Raw genomic sequence first — 16,510 nt, 5'->3', positions numbered from 1 at the left:
CTTTATTTATACCCCGCCTTTCTCCTTGGAGGGACACAAGGCTGCTGTGTGAATGTGTGAATCTGCCATCCTAGATATATCCAAGGTGGTTAATTTCAGGACAAACAGAGCCATAAAACAGTAAAATGCCATCAAACTCTCATAAAAATAATCAATATAGAATTTACCTTTTACAGTAAATCAGATGCCGGGGAAAAATAAACTCCAGTCAGCTTACTGTAATAAATATTAAAAGCTCTGATTAGAAATAAATACCTTTCACTTCTTTAAAAAAGCTCATTTCCTGGATCTGGTTCACACACACATCTTTTTGAAATTTGCTTGTGGAGGGGGGGCCATTAGGCACATGTATGTACTTAACTCACAAATATCATGGGTTGTGCACCCAAGGCCACAGTTTTTCCACCCCTTATTTTCAGTGGACGGATTGGTGGGATTCGATCACTAATTGGTTGTGCCTATACCCAGTTTCACTCTTAATGTTGTATGTGCAATGTCAGCATATATAAGCTTTCCAGTTATACAGAACTTTTGATCACAATGGTTGTTCCTTAAACTGAACCCACCAATCACAGCACAATCCATACTTCCTTACTCAGAAGTAAGCCGCATTCAGTATAATGGGACTGTGATGAATGCCTTATTTCCCCAGTTCTTCTCCCGCCCCGCCCCCCCCCCCCCCCGTATTCTTGGACACTTTAAATTCCCCCCAGTAACTCCTTTTAAGTTCAGGCCCCTAAAAAGCTGCTAGGGCATCCTTTGCAAGGAGCCTTTGTTTGGAAGCTCTATTATTCCCCAAACATGTTCTGGGAGTGGATTTCGCTTCTCTGCCTATCTGGAATGGCAACCCCACAGGAAGTGTGCCTTGTTCTCTGTCAGTTGCCTGAGTGACCCATTTGTTGGGTGCTCAGAGAGGGGCACCCACTTGCTCACCAGCAACTGCAAAGAGTGGGGCTTCCTTTAAGTATGACCTTAGGGTGCAATCCTAACCCACTTTCCAGCACTGACATAAGGGCAATGCAGCTCTGAGGTAAGGGAACAAGCATTGCCTTACCTTGAGGAGGCCTCCGTGTCTGCCCCCTAACTGCAGGATGCGGCACATGCCCCACTGGCACAGCTATGCCAGTGCTGGAAAGTTGGTTAGGATTGCACCCTTAAGCAAGGAAGCATCTAGCTAGATGGTGTAAAGTAAGATGCCTTCGCTTTGTACAGTATACTATGGTAAATTACTCCAGTCAGTGTGCAAAGTTCCCTGGGTTTAATGCAGGGAGGACTTTGGGGGCTGGATCTGTGGGCGAACATCTCAGCTTCAATTGGCATTAATGGTTACTGCATACATTAATGAAAACTTTTCTTTGTGTATTTTAGCCAAGCTCAGGCATTTTCCCTTAGCTTGCTTGGGCTTTTACTAAGTTCTCCTGCAGCAGAACTAGGCTGGCTTCAATCCTGCATCATCTACATTGCAATCTTGCATTATCTACATTGTTGTTGCGGTCTAGGTCTCCTGGTAGTTCACTAAAGTGTTTTAAACGTATAAAAAAGCAATCTGCTAAATGTGTGTGTGTGCTTTTGCTTATGGATATACTAGGCCCATTGCTGGTTTGATCATGGTCCACCTACTTTAGCACTCTTTGCAAGAATTCCAGCAGGTAACTGGTTGCCAGAAATTGGTCAGTGTGGTCCACTAAGAGGCCACTTCTGGTCTAACTTCTGCCCACCCTTGTCATGCAAAAAGAACAAACATGATTGTTGCATTCCACCTTAAAACTGGACTTTGGGACTTTGCAGACTTTGGGACTTCCTCATCATGCACAATTTGGTAGTCCAGCCCCCTTGCTGCTTCTTGACATCTTCTTTCTTCCTTTCTAGTGTGTGGCTGAGTTGAACTCTCCCATTTTACACTTGATGCCCTAACCACACAACACCAATTAGAGATTCCAGGAAGCCTACAAATCTGGTCATTGTCTCCCTCTGGGAATTCTTTTGGGGAGGGACAGTAGCTCTGTGGATGGGCCTGTGTTTGAAATGCCAAAGGTCCCAGACTCAACCTTTGGCATCTCCATGTTCTGGCATGGTACCCCTTGGAAAAGACCAAAAACCTACACAGCTGCTGGTTTTGTGACAACAGTAGTTTGGCTAGTCCATTCCTCCTCGGTTGGTGATGGCTGCATCTTAAATAATCTATGGAAAACAATATCTCAAAATTACGTCCAAGATGTGTTTGGCGTACAGTGGCCATGAGACAGTCTTGCTCAGCTTTGTGCAACGTAACTGTCCCTAGAAAATGGATCATTAGTTGGACTGCAACCCTTTGCTTCCTTACTTCAAAGGAAACCTTTGAACTTGATGGGATTCACTTTTTTCTGAGTAAATGTGGCCAGGATTGGGCTGCACATCACTTAGCAGCTGCAAGGTTCATGTTTGTTAGACACTGAGAAACACAGGCAATTCCTTTGGATGGAGAACAGTGTGGGAATGGATGCTTTTAGTTAACATAATTAACTGCAAAGGGTGTGGGAATGGATGGTCTTAGTTAACATAATTAACTACATTTATTTAATAGTTCCTTCCTTTGAGGAGTTTAAGGCAGTTTGTATGGTAGTTTCCCCTGTCATCATTTCAACAACCCTGTGAGGTGTATTAGGCTGAGTTGGTGACTGGCCAAAGTGGTGATTGGCCCAAGGTCATCCAGTGAGCTTCCTAGCTCAGCAAGGATTTGAACCCAAGTCCTGAGCCAACATACTAACTAACCACTACCCCCAGTGCTGGTCCAAGGTTGCTGGGGCTTTGCATTGTGGCTCCTATAGTGCCCACTGCCTGCCCCCTGGCATCACCACTGTATGGAGAGTTCAGGGGTCAGCCTGGCCAGGTGGCTCTCTAATGCCTGTAGCCAGTGTCCCATCTGGCCGACCCCTGGGCACCACCCCTGACTGCACCACATGGAGTCCTATTATTTCAGCTCCTAGTTTTATCAAAGATCTCAAGTTAAATTGAACATTGGGGTCTAGTTGCAGCACAAACAGCAAATCAACTTTTTGGAGCAGACAATGATTTTTCAAGGTTGACTCAAACTTAGAAGTTTGGAATGCATATGTATTTATGTTTTATATTTATCTAGTGTTCACTGCTTTGGATGTCACTATTTAAAGAAGAAAGACAGGGTAAAACATGTTTATGAAATAACTATTATGGAGCTCTCCCCCCCCCCATACATGTGTGCACTGCATTGTACTGTTGAAATATTTTTTCCTATTATATGTGCAATTATATAAATACATTTAAAAAGAGGAACACTAATCCATTCCAATACGTTTGTAGTGGGCCTGAGTAAGCGTGTGTGTGTGTGTGTGTGTGTGTGTGTGTGTGTGTGTAAATAAAATGTATAAATACCTACTGAGGAGAGTTGCCAGCTGATCAGGAAAGGGTCTTACCTGGCCAGTTGTTGAGTTTTTAACAAAAGGAGCTGGCAGCGGCAAAAACATGGTCCAACATACCACTGAGGTTTGAGTCTTTTTATATTGATTCACAAGAGTCTTTTAGCACTCACTTAGTGACCATAGGTAAGCTGCTTTCTCCATCTCAATCCACATCTGCAAATGGGGGTCATTATATTGATGATTGACGGGGGCCATTATATTGATGAGGCCTTACAGGCCTATAGTAAAGATTACAGAAATCAGATGCCATAAGGGATTGGCCAGGTAGGGCAATTGCCAGGGGCCCATGAGCTTCAGAATTGGGCTAACCAGTACCTGAGTATCCTCAGTCCCATTGGCAGAAGTTGCACCATTGTCTCAGTATGGGGCGAGCAGGAGCTGCCTTGGGGGTTCAGTGTAGGGCTTTGTCCCAGACCCACCAGCAACCTGAAGCCAGCACTGAGTGAAACCATGCACATGAGACATATTAACTCCTCAATAAGTGCTATGTAAATATGCAATACTGTATCATTTTTATTACTTGTACCAGCAACGAGGCACAGCTTGTGTTATCCCAGCATTAAGGTGGGGCCTCTTGGCTTGCTGGTGGTGCTGGGGAGACACTGGTCATGTTTACTGCCTTATTATCTGACAGTTTTCTTCCAGAAATGATATGAGGGATTTTGCATAACCTGTTGACTACTGATTGATTGGTCGTCTGATTTAATATCACAGAAGCTCAGAGCAGTAAAAAAGCTGGAGGCTTTCGAAGAGGTGGGGTACAATGAGCTGAGAGGGCCCTCAGGGGCCTGGACTCTAGGGTCCTTGCTTCAACTTTAGGAGGCAGGGAGAGAGGCCAGGGTGGGGTGGATGGGCACTGCAGCCAAACCAGAATGTTGAGTGAATGCCATCGGCCTTGTTAGAAAAAATGCCTTTAAGCCATTTAAAATTCTGTTGGCTATTTTCCTTCAGGAAGCTGGTTGTGCTGTGGGGTTTTCCCCCTCCTGACATTTACAAAGGAAGTGAAAACCACATTTCAGAGTGGAAGAATTAAAATTCTTGTCTGAGATCTGTGGGGAGCAAGGAGGGGGCACTGAGAACAGCCTGGGAGCCTGAATTCTCACACTTGTTCTGTCCTCCACAGGGGCTCAGCAGAATGTTGTTTGTTTATTAAACTGTTCACCTTACTCTCAGTTCAGGATGGCACACATGGTCACCCGGCCACTTTTGTCCTCGCAACAAACCTGGTAGGTGTGTAGACTGACCAGTCTAAGATCTCCCTGTAAGTTTGCAGCTAAATAAGGATTTGAACACAGAGCTGTTATATTTAAACCAATATTTCTAAACATCCCACCACGCTGGCTGTCAAGGACGATGCTGTTGACGTGGTATTTCCTTCGCTTATGCTAAAACCATAAGTTTCTAGCATAGTATCTGGGCAAGTATCTAGCTTCCTTTGACATGGTGTGGAGGTTAGCCCTTGCTGTGTTGTTCTGAGGCCTGATAACACAGCCCTTGGTCCTGAAGCTCTGTGGTCCTGAGGCCGTAAGTGGCCTGGATGGGAAACTGCTTTGGAACCATATGCATGCTAGTCCCTGAAGACTCTCCTTTGGAAGTTCTTCCATGGCCTCAACATCCTTCTCTGCTACCTGGTTGGGTTCTCTGCACAGCTGTTGTCTAGGGGTGTAAGTTTGCCTGAAGTCTGCTGCTTTTGGCTTTTGGCTTAGGTATATGTGAAGGGTCTGCTTTTTGGCCACGGGGCTGGAGGAGTGTCAGAAGGGACTACTTGTATTGTTTGTCAGACCATAGCAGGTCCGCAGTGGTGGGGGGGAGGTGGGGGGGTATGCTCTGCTCAAGAATATTTCAAGCTCTTTTTTGAATGTTCTGTTTCATTTTTAAAATCCTATCTCTAGCTGCATGCAGACAAGTTGTTTTGGACCAGTGACATTATCTACCCTGCATTTCTTAAGGTCACACCCAAGGATGCTTGGAGGTGTTCCATCTTGGTTCCTTCAGACATTGCTTCTGTGCATGGCCAAGATCATACCTGCCACTTGGAGATCAGAAGATGTGATGGATGCTTCAACCTGTCCTTGAGTAACTACCAGAGAGGAAACAGTGAGATTTAGATGTATTCAGGAATTATTCTTGCTTTTGAGTTTGTTAATATTCAGTTGCTTGTGTTTTTGCTAATACCCACATCTGGGCACTTGTTTTATTCTTGCCTCCTTGTATTATCCAAGCTGCTGCCCTTGAATTTTAATCACTTGCTTTTACATATTAATGCTTTGCCTGCATGTGGCTGACTGAGCGAAGCCCAGGCCTCTTGGACCTGGCTATTGTGTAGGCATGTGGGAAATTTTCCATGTAACTGGGAGGGATGATTTTGAAGACGGTCTTTCTCTGCCTGTCTTTGTGGTGGCAACAGATTCTTCCAATTTTGGCCCTGGCATGAAGATAAAAGGAAATGGCACCTGGTTCCCTCCCATCACTTGCAGGCTTGCTTGGGCAATCAGAGAACTGTCCAAACTGGAACAAATGCACCCCATTTCTTGTTTGCTGGTGTCGCTTTTGTGCCTATTTTTTTTGTCATTGTGAGCTCTATGAAGAGTGAATGATTTATTTATTATGCTGTGTAAACTACTTTGTGAACCTTTTGTCAAAAGCAGTATATGAATATTTTTAATCATTATGATAGTAATAAATAGCTTGACACTTATTGGACTACATGTATTTATGTTCTGGCTTTAGTCCTCCCCATCTCTGGTTACAGGCTGGGTTCAAAGTAGCACAAGAGCTCCATACTGCATTTGCCATCCTTTAAGACCCCCTCCCCACATGGGTGTTGCTCACAAAGCACAGTAAGAAAACAGTGACTGAGGCCTGAGGTCTGGCTCCCTAGGTGTCATATATGCAGCCTCCATGCTTGAGATGCCTGGGAAGGATCAATAACAAACCAAAGGTCATTTTTGGACAGGACCCCCTGAACAGCCTTACTGAAGACTGCTCACTATCTACCTATGGCTTTTCTTCAGTCTCCTGCTCTCACTGCACACAGATCTCTGAAGCCATAATCCTGACTCACAGCTACCTCCCTCTCCCCAAAAGAACTTGGACAGGTTGAGGTAATGGTGACCCCAACTAATGCCTCTGACTCACCCCTGATTTGCTGAGAGCACAGTGTGAGAACATGGCTGAGCTGCTCAGCTCCAATCCCCAGAAAGCTGCTTTTGAAGATTAACTGGGTCTGTCTCATAGGCTTTAAAAAGGGGAGTGTGGGGAGGGGGAGCTTGGGAAAAGGAAAAAAAAGAGTTGTGGATAAAGAAACACTTGATTGTAAAAAGGGCTGGGCTTCTGTCTGGAGTTGGCACCCTTTTGTGGGAGACAAGTTCTTTTGAGCATGTGCAGAGTGCATTTCCTCTCACCATTGAATAATAATGGCTGTCCCAACGAAATTATCTGTTCAGGGTTGCTGTTTTGCTTCTGTCACAGGCTCTGTGCCTTTAATAGCAGTGTAGCAGGTAAACAGTCAATAGATGCAGCCCCTCCTGGAGTTGTGATGGAAGAAAAGGCTGCACCTGTTGAATTACTGTCTCCAGTCCAGTGTGTAAGGTGCAGAACCTGCCAGAAAAACAAGTGGCAACTCTTGATACATGATAAATGAGGTTAGGTATGGATATACATTGGTGGGAGGGAGCACCCTGTGCATGCTCTGAAGAATTTGCCTCCCTAGCTAACTTTACCCGTGTAGGGGGGGGAAACCAGTCCCGGTTTAATGCATGAAATGGTGACACTCTGGAAGACACTGGGTAATCAATTCAGGCTTTGATTATGTACCAAGTCAACCAATTAGAACTTACATTTCTAATAGACTATATATTGGAGATGAGAGAACACCTGCCATTTCTTTGCCACTTGCAAGCTGACCCATCAGACATCTCTCTGTTTTTCTGCAAAATGATGTTGCCTTGTGCTCAGTGTTTTCCAGCTCTCCTCATCACCAGAGGGCGCTCCTTTAACTGCAAATGTCTAGTTGAAAAAAACCAAAAGAACTATATTATTTTCTTCCGATGGCGAACCGCCTTTTTTTCCGTTCTCCCCCCCCCCTTTTTGGCAAACAGAGGACAGGAAAAGAAGACAAAGAGAGGGAAGCAGAAGAACAGCAGAGGCCCAACAGGGAGACTGATGTGCAGATGAAAGGTCAAAGAGAAAGAGAAACAGATAAATATTGACACAAATTGATGGAGAAGGAGCAATTGATGAAGAAACAGACATGGGTGGATGGATAGATGGATGACAGAGGGACCTGGAGAGAATATCCCTAGCACCGTGATCACCATTGTGAGTAACAGAAGGGAAGGGGACACAGAGAAAGAGAGAGAGAGAGAGAAAGAAGGAAAGAGAAATGGGATAAACAGAACGAAAGAGCATAAGCAAAAGGTTTTGACCCAGGCAGAAAGCTCTGGATCTTCTTCTTCATCATCCATCTCAGTGCTACACTCAACTCTCCCAATTTGTTCCCTGATGTCGGGACGTGCAGTTCGAGCTGAGACAAGGAGCCGGGCAAAAGATGACATCAAGAAAGTGATGGCAGCCATCGAACATGTCCGCAGATGGTGAGACCCACCTGGGTATTTTGGAGGGGGCAGAGGAATTTGGGAAGAAATTTGGCATACTGAGAGCATTCAGACCTGTTGATTTTTAGAAGGATTGTGAGAAGGGAGCAATATGAGCTTTGGGGGTGGTGGTGTTTGGCTTAGATGATGCCGTACAGTTTTGGAGATACAACTTCTTTCTTTTTTGGAGGACTTTGAAATCATGTTTCGGGCCCGTAGGCTTTAAGGCCTCTAAAGTGGATTTCACACTTGTGCTATTGGGGCTTTCTGCCATGTGCAGTTTCCTTGCAAAGATGGTACTTCCTTCCTCTTCTCTTCTCCCCCCTCTTTGCCAACCAGTCAATCAAAATGTATAGATCTATTGATCTGCCAGTGTGTTACATAAACTCCCCTTGCACCCATTGCCCAGGATTGACCTGTCACACTGGCCCATAGCAGGGCCAACCTGATGCCCCAGGCAGAACCACAGCTGCCAGGGCTGTAGAACTCCCCCAAAGTCCTACTCCCACCCCTCCCACCTCATTTCCTCAGGAGAAAGAGAGAACAGGCGAGACAGTGCAGGAGAGACAAATGCAATCCCCTATAGCTCAGTAACCTCTATACCAGTTTCCTGACAATCACTCTCTCCAATTTCACCATTGAGGGATGCCTTCTTAAATTTGTGATAGTGTGAATTTTTAGAGCGGCTGTAGGCTAAGGCTCAGCTCTCCTCCAGGATCTCTGGAACATAAATCTCTGTGTAAGGGAGGGACACCCCCTTGTCTCTAGCATGCATGCATAGCAATCCATGCGCATGAGCATTAAGGCAGCACTCAGTACACAACCTGTTATTTTGTTGTTTATTGACAATTTTTATTTATGATGCATTTTGACTCCATGCACTGGGGCTGCTGAGTGTTATCTTACGAACCGTTGATTGTAGCACAGTTAGGTTTTTCTCTAAGCAAATGCTGCTTGTGCTTACATGAGTGTCTTGCAGCAGAGATCCTTGTTATGAAAATGGAAGCATTCTAAACTTATGTTCGTATGTTCTTAAACGTGTCCCTGTTTTAATCCATGGCAGGTATGCAGCCTTTCCCCTAAGACTTTCTGAGCTGCAGCCTCATTCTCTCCAGGCACTTGTATGGGAAATCCACGTACCCTCAAGCAAGAAATATGAGAGCTACCAACTCAGGCTGAAACTATTGCTGGGATGTTTTCCCCCCCTCACATGATGTAATGTCATTTGGCTGGAGGGGGGGGGCTGTTAAAGTCTCCAGGCTTGCTTTCCTTAGCCTCCTGATGATTGATGCTGATTCCTGGAGACCACCCCCCCCCCCGCCAGGCGTGGAGGGTTGGAAACCCTTGTAATGTACAGTACATCTAGGGGCTGGTTGTAGGAACAGGCAAGAGGAGGGGCAGCACACTTTAGTTTTGCCTTTGGCAGAAAATTTAGCTTGACCTAGCCCTGGTCAGTAGCCTGTGAAAGGCCTGGCAAATTATAATTTTTTATATAATTTATATAATTATATAAACAATGCAATGCAATGCAATAAATAAATAAATAGGCGTGCGACTGCTTTGGGGATTGGCTGCTTCCTTTAGGCCCAGATCACATCTGGAGTTCTACAGCCTGGCTTGGGATGAATGTCCCAGGAGGCAACTGAGTGGCCACTGAGAGAAGCAAGGTCTTGGATAAAGGAGACTTTGGTCTGGTTCAGCAGGCTCCTTCTAATATCCTTATTTAAAAATGCTCTTCCCTGAGATGAAATAGATGGGTGGGTATGGCAGGCCCCAGGTGTAACTCATCTGCTGTTCTCTCTTTCCTAGGGAAAAGCGGTGGGTGACTGTGGGAGACACATCCCTACGGATCTACAAGTGGGTTCCTATTGTGGACCCCCGAGATGAGGTATGTTTCCCTCCAAGCTCTGTTTTCTTTCCTCACCTCCAACCTGCTGCTGAGTTCCTCTACTGTCTACCCCTCCTTTATAGGAGAAGAGGCGGCTGGCAGGCAACAGTGACCAGCAGAGGACCAAAGAGAGGAGGGCCCGGATGCCCAGTCCACGGAGCAACCCTGCCCTGCTCATGTTGGATCTAAACGGTACATCTTGGAAAGTGGGGGGGGGGGTGAGATTCTGGAGGTGGAGCTTTTCTGTCTTCTGCAAGGCTACACTCATGTGATAGCAAAGCTGCTCCCCCTTCAGAGGGTCCTACATGATGTGGCACTCAGATCTGCACTTGATTTTCATTACAAGGAGCCAAGAAGTAGTGCTAATGGGTGCTTGGGGGGGGGGGAAGGGTATATCTAGGAGAGTGTGAGCTTAAAAGGGAAAAAAAGGTCACATTAAAATTCTGCCTTACTCTCCTCCTGCACCCAAAAAGAGGAAATTTTTTAGGCATTATAAATCAGACATAGGGAGCTACTTTCTACTAGGTCAGACTATTTGTCCGTGTTCAGTTCATGTCTTCTCAAACATGAGCCCCATTCAGTTCCATCAGGCTTACTCCCAAGAAGGTGTGTGTTGGCAGCTCTAGCCTAGTACAGTCCTCTCTGACTGGTCACTGGAGATGCCAGAGAAGGGATTTTCAAACAGTGTGTCATAGCACATTGGTGTGCTGCTTGAGTCTGGAGCACAGCGCCTGAAAATCACTGAAAAGCTCTTCTGGGTTCTGTGGCTCTGTTTCTTGGGCAACTGTAGCAACAAATTTTCCTTCTTCCCCTGGCAGAGAGGCAAGCCATGGGAGGGGAAGAGGGCTTTGAACCCTTATCTACATGTCTCTGTTGTGTTTAAAATAGGAACCCCCCCCACCTGTTTCTGCATGATTGGGGCAGCTCCATGTTAAACACACAGAATAATACTGCCTACTTCTCATTTGGGCCACAGACCCTTGCAAGGTGTGGCAGGAGTGATAAATGGAAAGTTGGCTGTGCACTTTTTAGACATCACGTTACTCATCTGTGAGAGCCACAGATCCTAATGGCCCCCCTTCTATGTTTCCCCAGATGAGAACAGCAACCAGAGTTCCCTTTCTGAGACCTCCTTGCTGAAAGGGGGGGACACTAGCCCCAGCCCTACCCCTGACCGCAGCCAAACAGTAACACCGACCCCTCTTGGGGAGCTGAAGACTGAGGACTCACAACCCCCCTTGCTGGGGCAAGAAGGAGGTAGGTTAAATTGGGGAGAACTGGAGGGCAGTGATAGTGTGGTTGGAGCATATATTGACTTTGTGTGTGTCTACCCACCACAATCTCTCTGTTGCTCTCCTGGGTGCAGATTCTGGGGTCCTACTTCTCGAGGGAACAGATGAGCCCCCTATGCTTACCAAAGAAGAACCAGATCCCAAAACATCTGACACTCAGGTGAGTATGCAGGCAGGGTGAGGCATATTAGAATTATCTTCTTAATTTTATTGACTGGTGGGTTGGGGCAAGTAAATAGTGGCTTACCTAAAGGCCAGACTACATGTTATGACCTATTGGCCCATTAAAAATAAAAAATTGGGGAGATGTGTCAAAAAGGTAAAAACTGCGATGGGAGGATGGTGGAGTTTAGTACTCTGTTCCACTGTGGTTGCAATCCTAGTTGTGCCCCCCACAGCTGGCTTTCAGTAGAAGATTTTTTTCCTTAATTAAAAGAGCTTGGGGAGGGAATCAGAATCAGAACTGATGCTGGAGCAAATTACTAAAATCCCTCTCAGGCCCTCCCATCAAGGTTTTAAAACTTTTTGCACCCATTCCCCCTTCCATTTCCAGTTGTAGATACTGTTTGTTTTTAACTGTGTAAAAATACTGGATTTGTCAACATGATAGGTAGCATTTGGTTTTAAAATATATCAACATGATGATTTCCACTTTTTAAAACATCTAACATTGAAGTTCAAAAGCAGAATGTTGAAATGCTCAACATTCAAAAATTTGGATGCAATCGGTGCCAAGTTTGAATTTGTTTCAGGTCTAATTTGCTGGGACGGACGTGGTTTGATGTGCACATCTTCCTTTCCCTTTCCTTCCCTTCCTTCCCAAATGCAGGACCCAGGAGTCCCTTTAGAGTCCCCAAAGACCCCTGAAGACCCGGTCCCTGAGGCAGAAGAGTTGTCATCCTTGGGGGCTCCCCCACTGAAACGGATTCGCACAGAGGCACAAGATTCAGAATCCAGCAAATCCTCAGAGGTTTAAAGCACAGTCCCGTCTCTGCCCTCCCCGTCACTTTTGACAGGATATGAGTGTGTGAGTGGAAACTTGCTGAGAAGATGTATATTATTAACACAGTGTTACAAAACTATGGCACAGGCCAGCCTGCTTGCTGTTTTCACTGCCTGGGACTGTCACCATTTCCCTGTGCCTGCTGCCCCCTGGTGGAGGCACGCTGTAAACTCATGACAGTCCTAGGTAGGTAATAAACATAGCAGTCGCATGGATGCTCATAGACTCCATGTTTGTTTACATACAGTGGCCATATTTTGTGCATGCATGATTTGCAGTATTAAAAGGAATCACAGCAGTGGGGTGTGGAGCATGAACAGCTGCCATAAAAAGCAGAGTCAGGTGTGCGGACAGTGAGAATGAGAGTGGAACTACAGGGTAGGAGAGTGAGAGATTTAAGCATGCTCACCCACAGAAAAAGGACGAAGGGGGTGATTACTATGAAATAATGTTAGGCAAGTCACAAGGCTCACAGGTTCTGCTGTTCACCCTAGCTCTGAGAGTAGAAGGGAATCCCCTGGTTTAAAAGCAAGGTTGTATAGTCTGCATCCACCCCAAATCCAGACTTTTTGGGCTTTCACTTTCTGCAAACATAGCAAAATATGCAAATTAAATATAATTTGCATATATTAGTTTTGTTTTGCATAATTCCATGGTTTCCATGATTCGGGGAAGAGAGAGGAAAGTGGAGATATTTTCAGGATTTTCTTCAGAATCACAGGATTAGAAAAAAATTTTTTCTAAATGACAGCATTATGGGATGCCATATACTGGACCAGATTGCAGGCATACATGTAACTCTGATTAAAAGAGAAATCAATCTCAGACTGTAACTAACTGGCAAGAGAGCTGCATGATACTGGCTTGTTACCTCTTAGAGGTGAAGGAAACTTGGGGCCAAATCCTGTGCACTGCTACTCAGAAGTTAGTCTCATTGTGTTCAATGGGCTTACTCCTAGGAAAGTGTTTATAGCATTACAGCTGTAGTCTATAGGAGATGGGAAGTAGGAGTTGGACATTCATGAGTCATAGATTGCACCCAGTCTGGTAGAGGAGGGGTGCTCAAACTTTCAACTTTAGGGATGCTGGACCTTTAACAAGTGTATAGAAGAGAGAATTTCAGCAGGTGTAGCTTGTCATCTGTGGGATGACAAGTTGCACCTGCTGCAATTCTCTCTTCTGTACACTTGTTAAAGGTCCAGCATCCCTAAAGTCGAAAGTTTGAGCACCCCTGTGGTAGAGGGTTAGAATCCAGCAGATTGAAGGGTGGGTACTGAGGATTCCCACATGCTATCCTCAGATCTAGATGGAAGCTTAGAAGAAAACAAGGCAAAGATGCCTACTATCTGGAAAGGAGGAACCTCCCACTGGTGACTCCCAGTTTCAGAGTTGGGGTAGAGGCTGAATTTACACTGAGGACTCAGTGGTGTATATACATATATTTCCCATTATAGAGTTTGCTATTAAGCTGCAGCTCGTTTCTGTGATTCCACGAAAAGTTTCATGCCTTACCGAAAATGTTATTAGCTGTCTTTTCAGTTGCCTGGGAGTGGCTTTGGGTACTACTTTCTGTCCCTGCTCTCAGCACTCCAATAAGATGGGGATTTGGTGCCTTTAGGGCATAGCACTTTCTTAATACCTGATGGAAGTATTGTGTTATGGAGGGGTGTCTGTGAAGCATAGCAAAGAATCAAAATGCATCTTAATGTCAAAGGAATGCAGATGTTTATATGTTTGCACCTGTAATATTGGGCCAAGTTGTACAGCTTTAATGTGTTCAATTAACAAATCTTCAGAAAACATGCCTAGTTTTGTGTTTTAGTCCTATTCAGTGGCTTCTTCATGATGCAACAAGAGTTCTGAGGAGCGCAAATTTGCTTGAACAGTGTAACCAAATATCTTTCCAAGTTGTACAGAACCTGAGTGCTCATTAATATAACTATACATTAAGCACATCGTAGTTTAGAATAGTTGTAAGACTCAAATGAATGCTTCAAGTGGCCCCCTCCTGCCAACAGGGTATTTCTTCCTAGGGCAGGGAACCCAGTAATTTGAGTAGGTGGAATCACCTGCTTACTCACCTACAGTGTGGACAGTGTCCCAAAACTCTTGGTCATCTTTCCTCTGTAGGATTTGTCAGTCCTCCAGAGAGGCACTACTGCTTCCTCAGTCACTAAGGCTCAGTGTATACAGAGCCTATTTAATTCCTATTTAATATTTTTATGTCTAAACCTCTGTCTCAATTCTCCCTGAGGTGAAGGAACCAAATCTATTTAATTGGAAACTTCAAAACTGACAGCTGCCAACTGGGGATCAACCCAAAGAAACTCTGAGCAACAGAGATGGGAGGTGGGGGGGGGCAGGGCAGAAGGGTCACCAGCCTCCATGAGGCAGGGTGAGACAGCCCTTCTCAGCTGTTTATTTTGGAAATAACCACAAAAATGAGGTCAAATGTCAATTATGTAGTTCACTTGGGGAAGGGGTGAGAGAATTTCCATGTGGATTTTTGGCCTCAGTCACTGCAGTAGATTGGGTCACCTTGTGGTTAGGCCAGAAATAAGGCAAAGGAAGACTGATGAAGAAAGAGAAGTGGCTGGCGGAGGAGTGGTCATAGAATCATAGAAACAGAGTTGGAAGCAACCTAAAAGGTCATCTAGTCTGACTCCCTGCCTGCAGCAGGAAATCCTCCTAGAGCATATGGTCACCTATATACTAACACAAGTTTAGCACAAGTCACAGTTAAACTCAGAAGACAATTTAAGCATCGGTTTCAGGAGGTGGGCCTCAAGAAATTGGATTTGTAGATTTTTCCAAGTTGCATTTCTGAACTTTGCTACATTTGTAATCGGAGCACCTGCTACTCTTCAAAGCATGGTTGCCACTGTGTTTTTTGTTTGTTTGCTGGCAAGGCTTCTTCTCTGTCTTTACCAGAGGCATTAATTTGACCCCTGGAAATTAACTGGGAGTGAGAGGTTGGAGCTCCAGGGAATGGGGCAGGAGTGGGGGATTGCAGACAGAGCAAGAAGTCAATCGTGCTCCTACTGCAGAGAGGGAAAAATAATCTTGTTTTACAAAAGATCAGCACAGGACTACAAGGAAAATGTGGTCAGCAGTTGCTGTCCACCAGGTATGAGCAAACCTTCCACTTTAAGGATCCTGGACCTTTGTAGGAGTGAGAATTTCAGCAGCTGCAGCTTGTAATCTGTGATATAAAAAGCTGCACCTGTTGAAATTCCCTCTTCTATGCAATTGTTAAAGGTCCTGGATCCCTAAAGTGGAAAGTTTGCCCACCCCTGTTCTCCACGCTGCTTCTTCTCCTTGACGTTTGCCCAGGCTGAAGCATAAGCATCTTCCACAAGCTGTGCACAGCTACCTGCTTCAAATGCTGCAATACTGAAATTGCACAAAATACAGGCATGTAGGTTGGCATGTGTGATTGACACAGCCGTACATGTACTTTGCTGCATGTGCATGGCATTAGAAACTCATAGCCCTTTGTGAGTTTATCTTTAGAAAACACACACAAGAAATAAAGAGATCACACATGGCGCACAAGGCATGTGCCCAATTTTGCACAGAAACCATTTCCATGCAGGAGTTCTGCAATGCCTGAAGCCCTAAGACATTCATAGTAGGCAAAATGCTTAGTACTGTAGTTGGGGAGTGTGCTAATGTTTGTTTCAGCAATAAATCTTAATGTGTTTTTTCTTTTAAACCAATTGTTTTATAAGCAATATTTTTACTTTTACATTTGTAATATTTTTTGGTTTATAAAGGGTATTCTTCATGCTGAGCTCTTTTGTATGTGTCTGTATCTGTCAGGGGGAAGGGAGGGTATTCTTTGATCTTTCATCTTTATGTATGGCAATGCTGAATGTTATTTTGTATATGCAAGGCCTCAGGCCTGCTTCATACACAAGCTTTTCCTTTTTATAAAGAGGTAATATCAGCTTTAAGGTGAAGAAAATGTCTACCATCATGGAGCAAGAACCAAGCATGCATTTATTTTACTGAAAGCACACAGAGCTGTCAACCACCTGTGTGCAGATTTGATGGCAGAATAATGTGGTATTCCTACAGCAGAATCCTAAATGTGTTTACTCAGAAGTTCCACTGAGTTCAATGGGAACGTATTCCCAGCACACTTGCTAAGAGTATGTCTAATGCAGGGGTGCTCAAACTTTCAACTTTAGGGATCCTGTACCTTTAAATCTGTGTAGGAGAGATAATTTCAGCAGGTGCAGCTTGTCATCTGTGGGATGACAAGGTGCACCTGCTGAAATTCTCTCTTCTAT

General features: G+C 44.9%; 1 protein-coding gene across 1 annotated transcript; it reads left to right on the top strand.

Moving 5' to 3' along the window:
* Nucleotides 1-7,546: 7,546 nt before the first annotated feature.
* BCL7C (BAF chromatin remodeling complex subunit BCL7C) lies at nucleotides 7,547-16,008 on the top strand. The gene is made up of 6 exons (XM_066631107.1): nucleotides 7,547-8,032; nucleotides 9,842-9,920; nucleotides 10,004-10,112; nucleotides 11,016-11,177; nucleotides 11,287-11,372; nucleotides 12,042-16,008. The coding sequence occupies exons 1-6, from the start codon at nucleotides 7,698-7,700 to the stop codon at nucleotides 12,186-12,188; spliced, it is 918 nt and encodes a 305-aa protein (XP_066487204.1). The 5' UTR covers nucleotides 7,547-7,697; the 3' UTR covers nucleotides 12,189-16,008.
* The last annotated feature ends 502 nt before the right edge of the window (nucleotides 16,009-16,510 follow it).

The sequence above is a fragment of the Tiliqua scincoides genome, chromosome 5 (assembly GCF_035046505.1).
Source record: "Tiliqua scincoides isolate rTilSci1 chromosome 5, rTilSci1.hap2, whole genome shotgun sequence".
Lineage (NCBI taxonomy): Eukaryota > Metazoa > Chordata > Lepidosauria > Squamata > Scincidae > Tiliqua > Tiliqua scincoides.
This window is presented reverse-complemented; position numbering and strand designations above follow the sequence as displayed.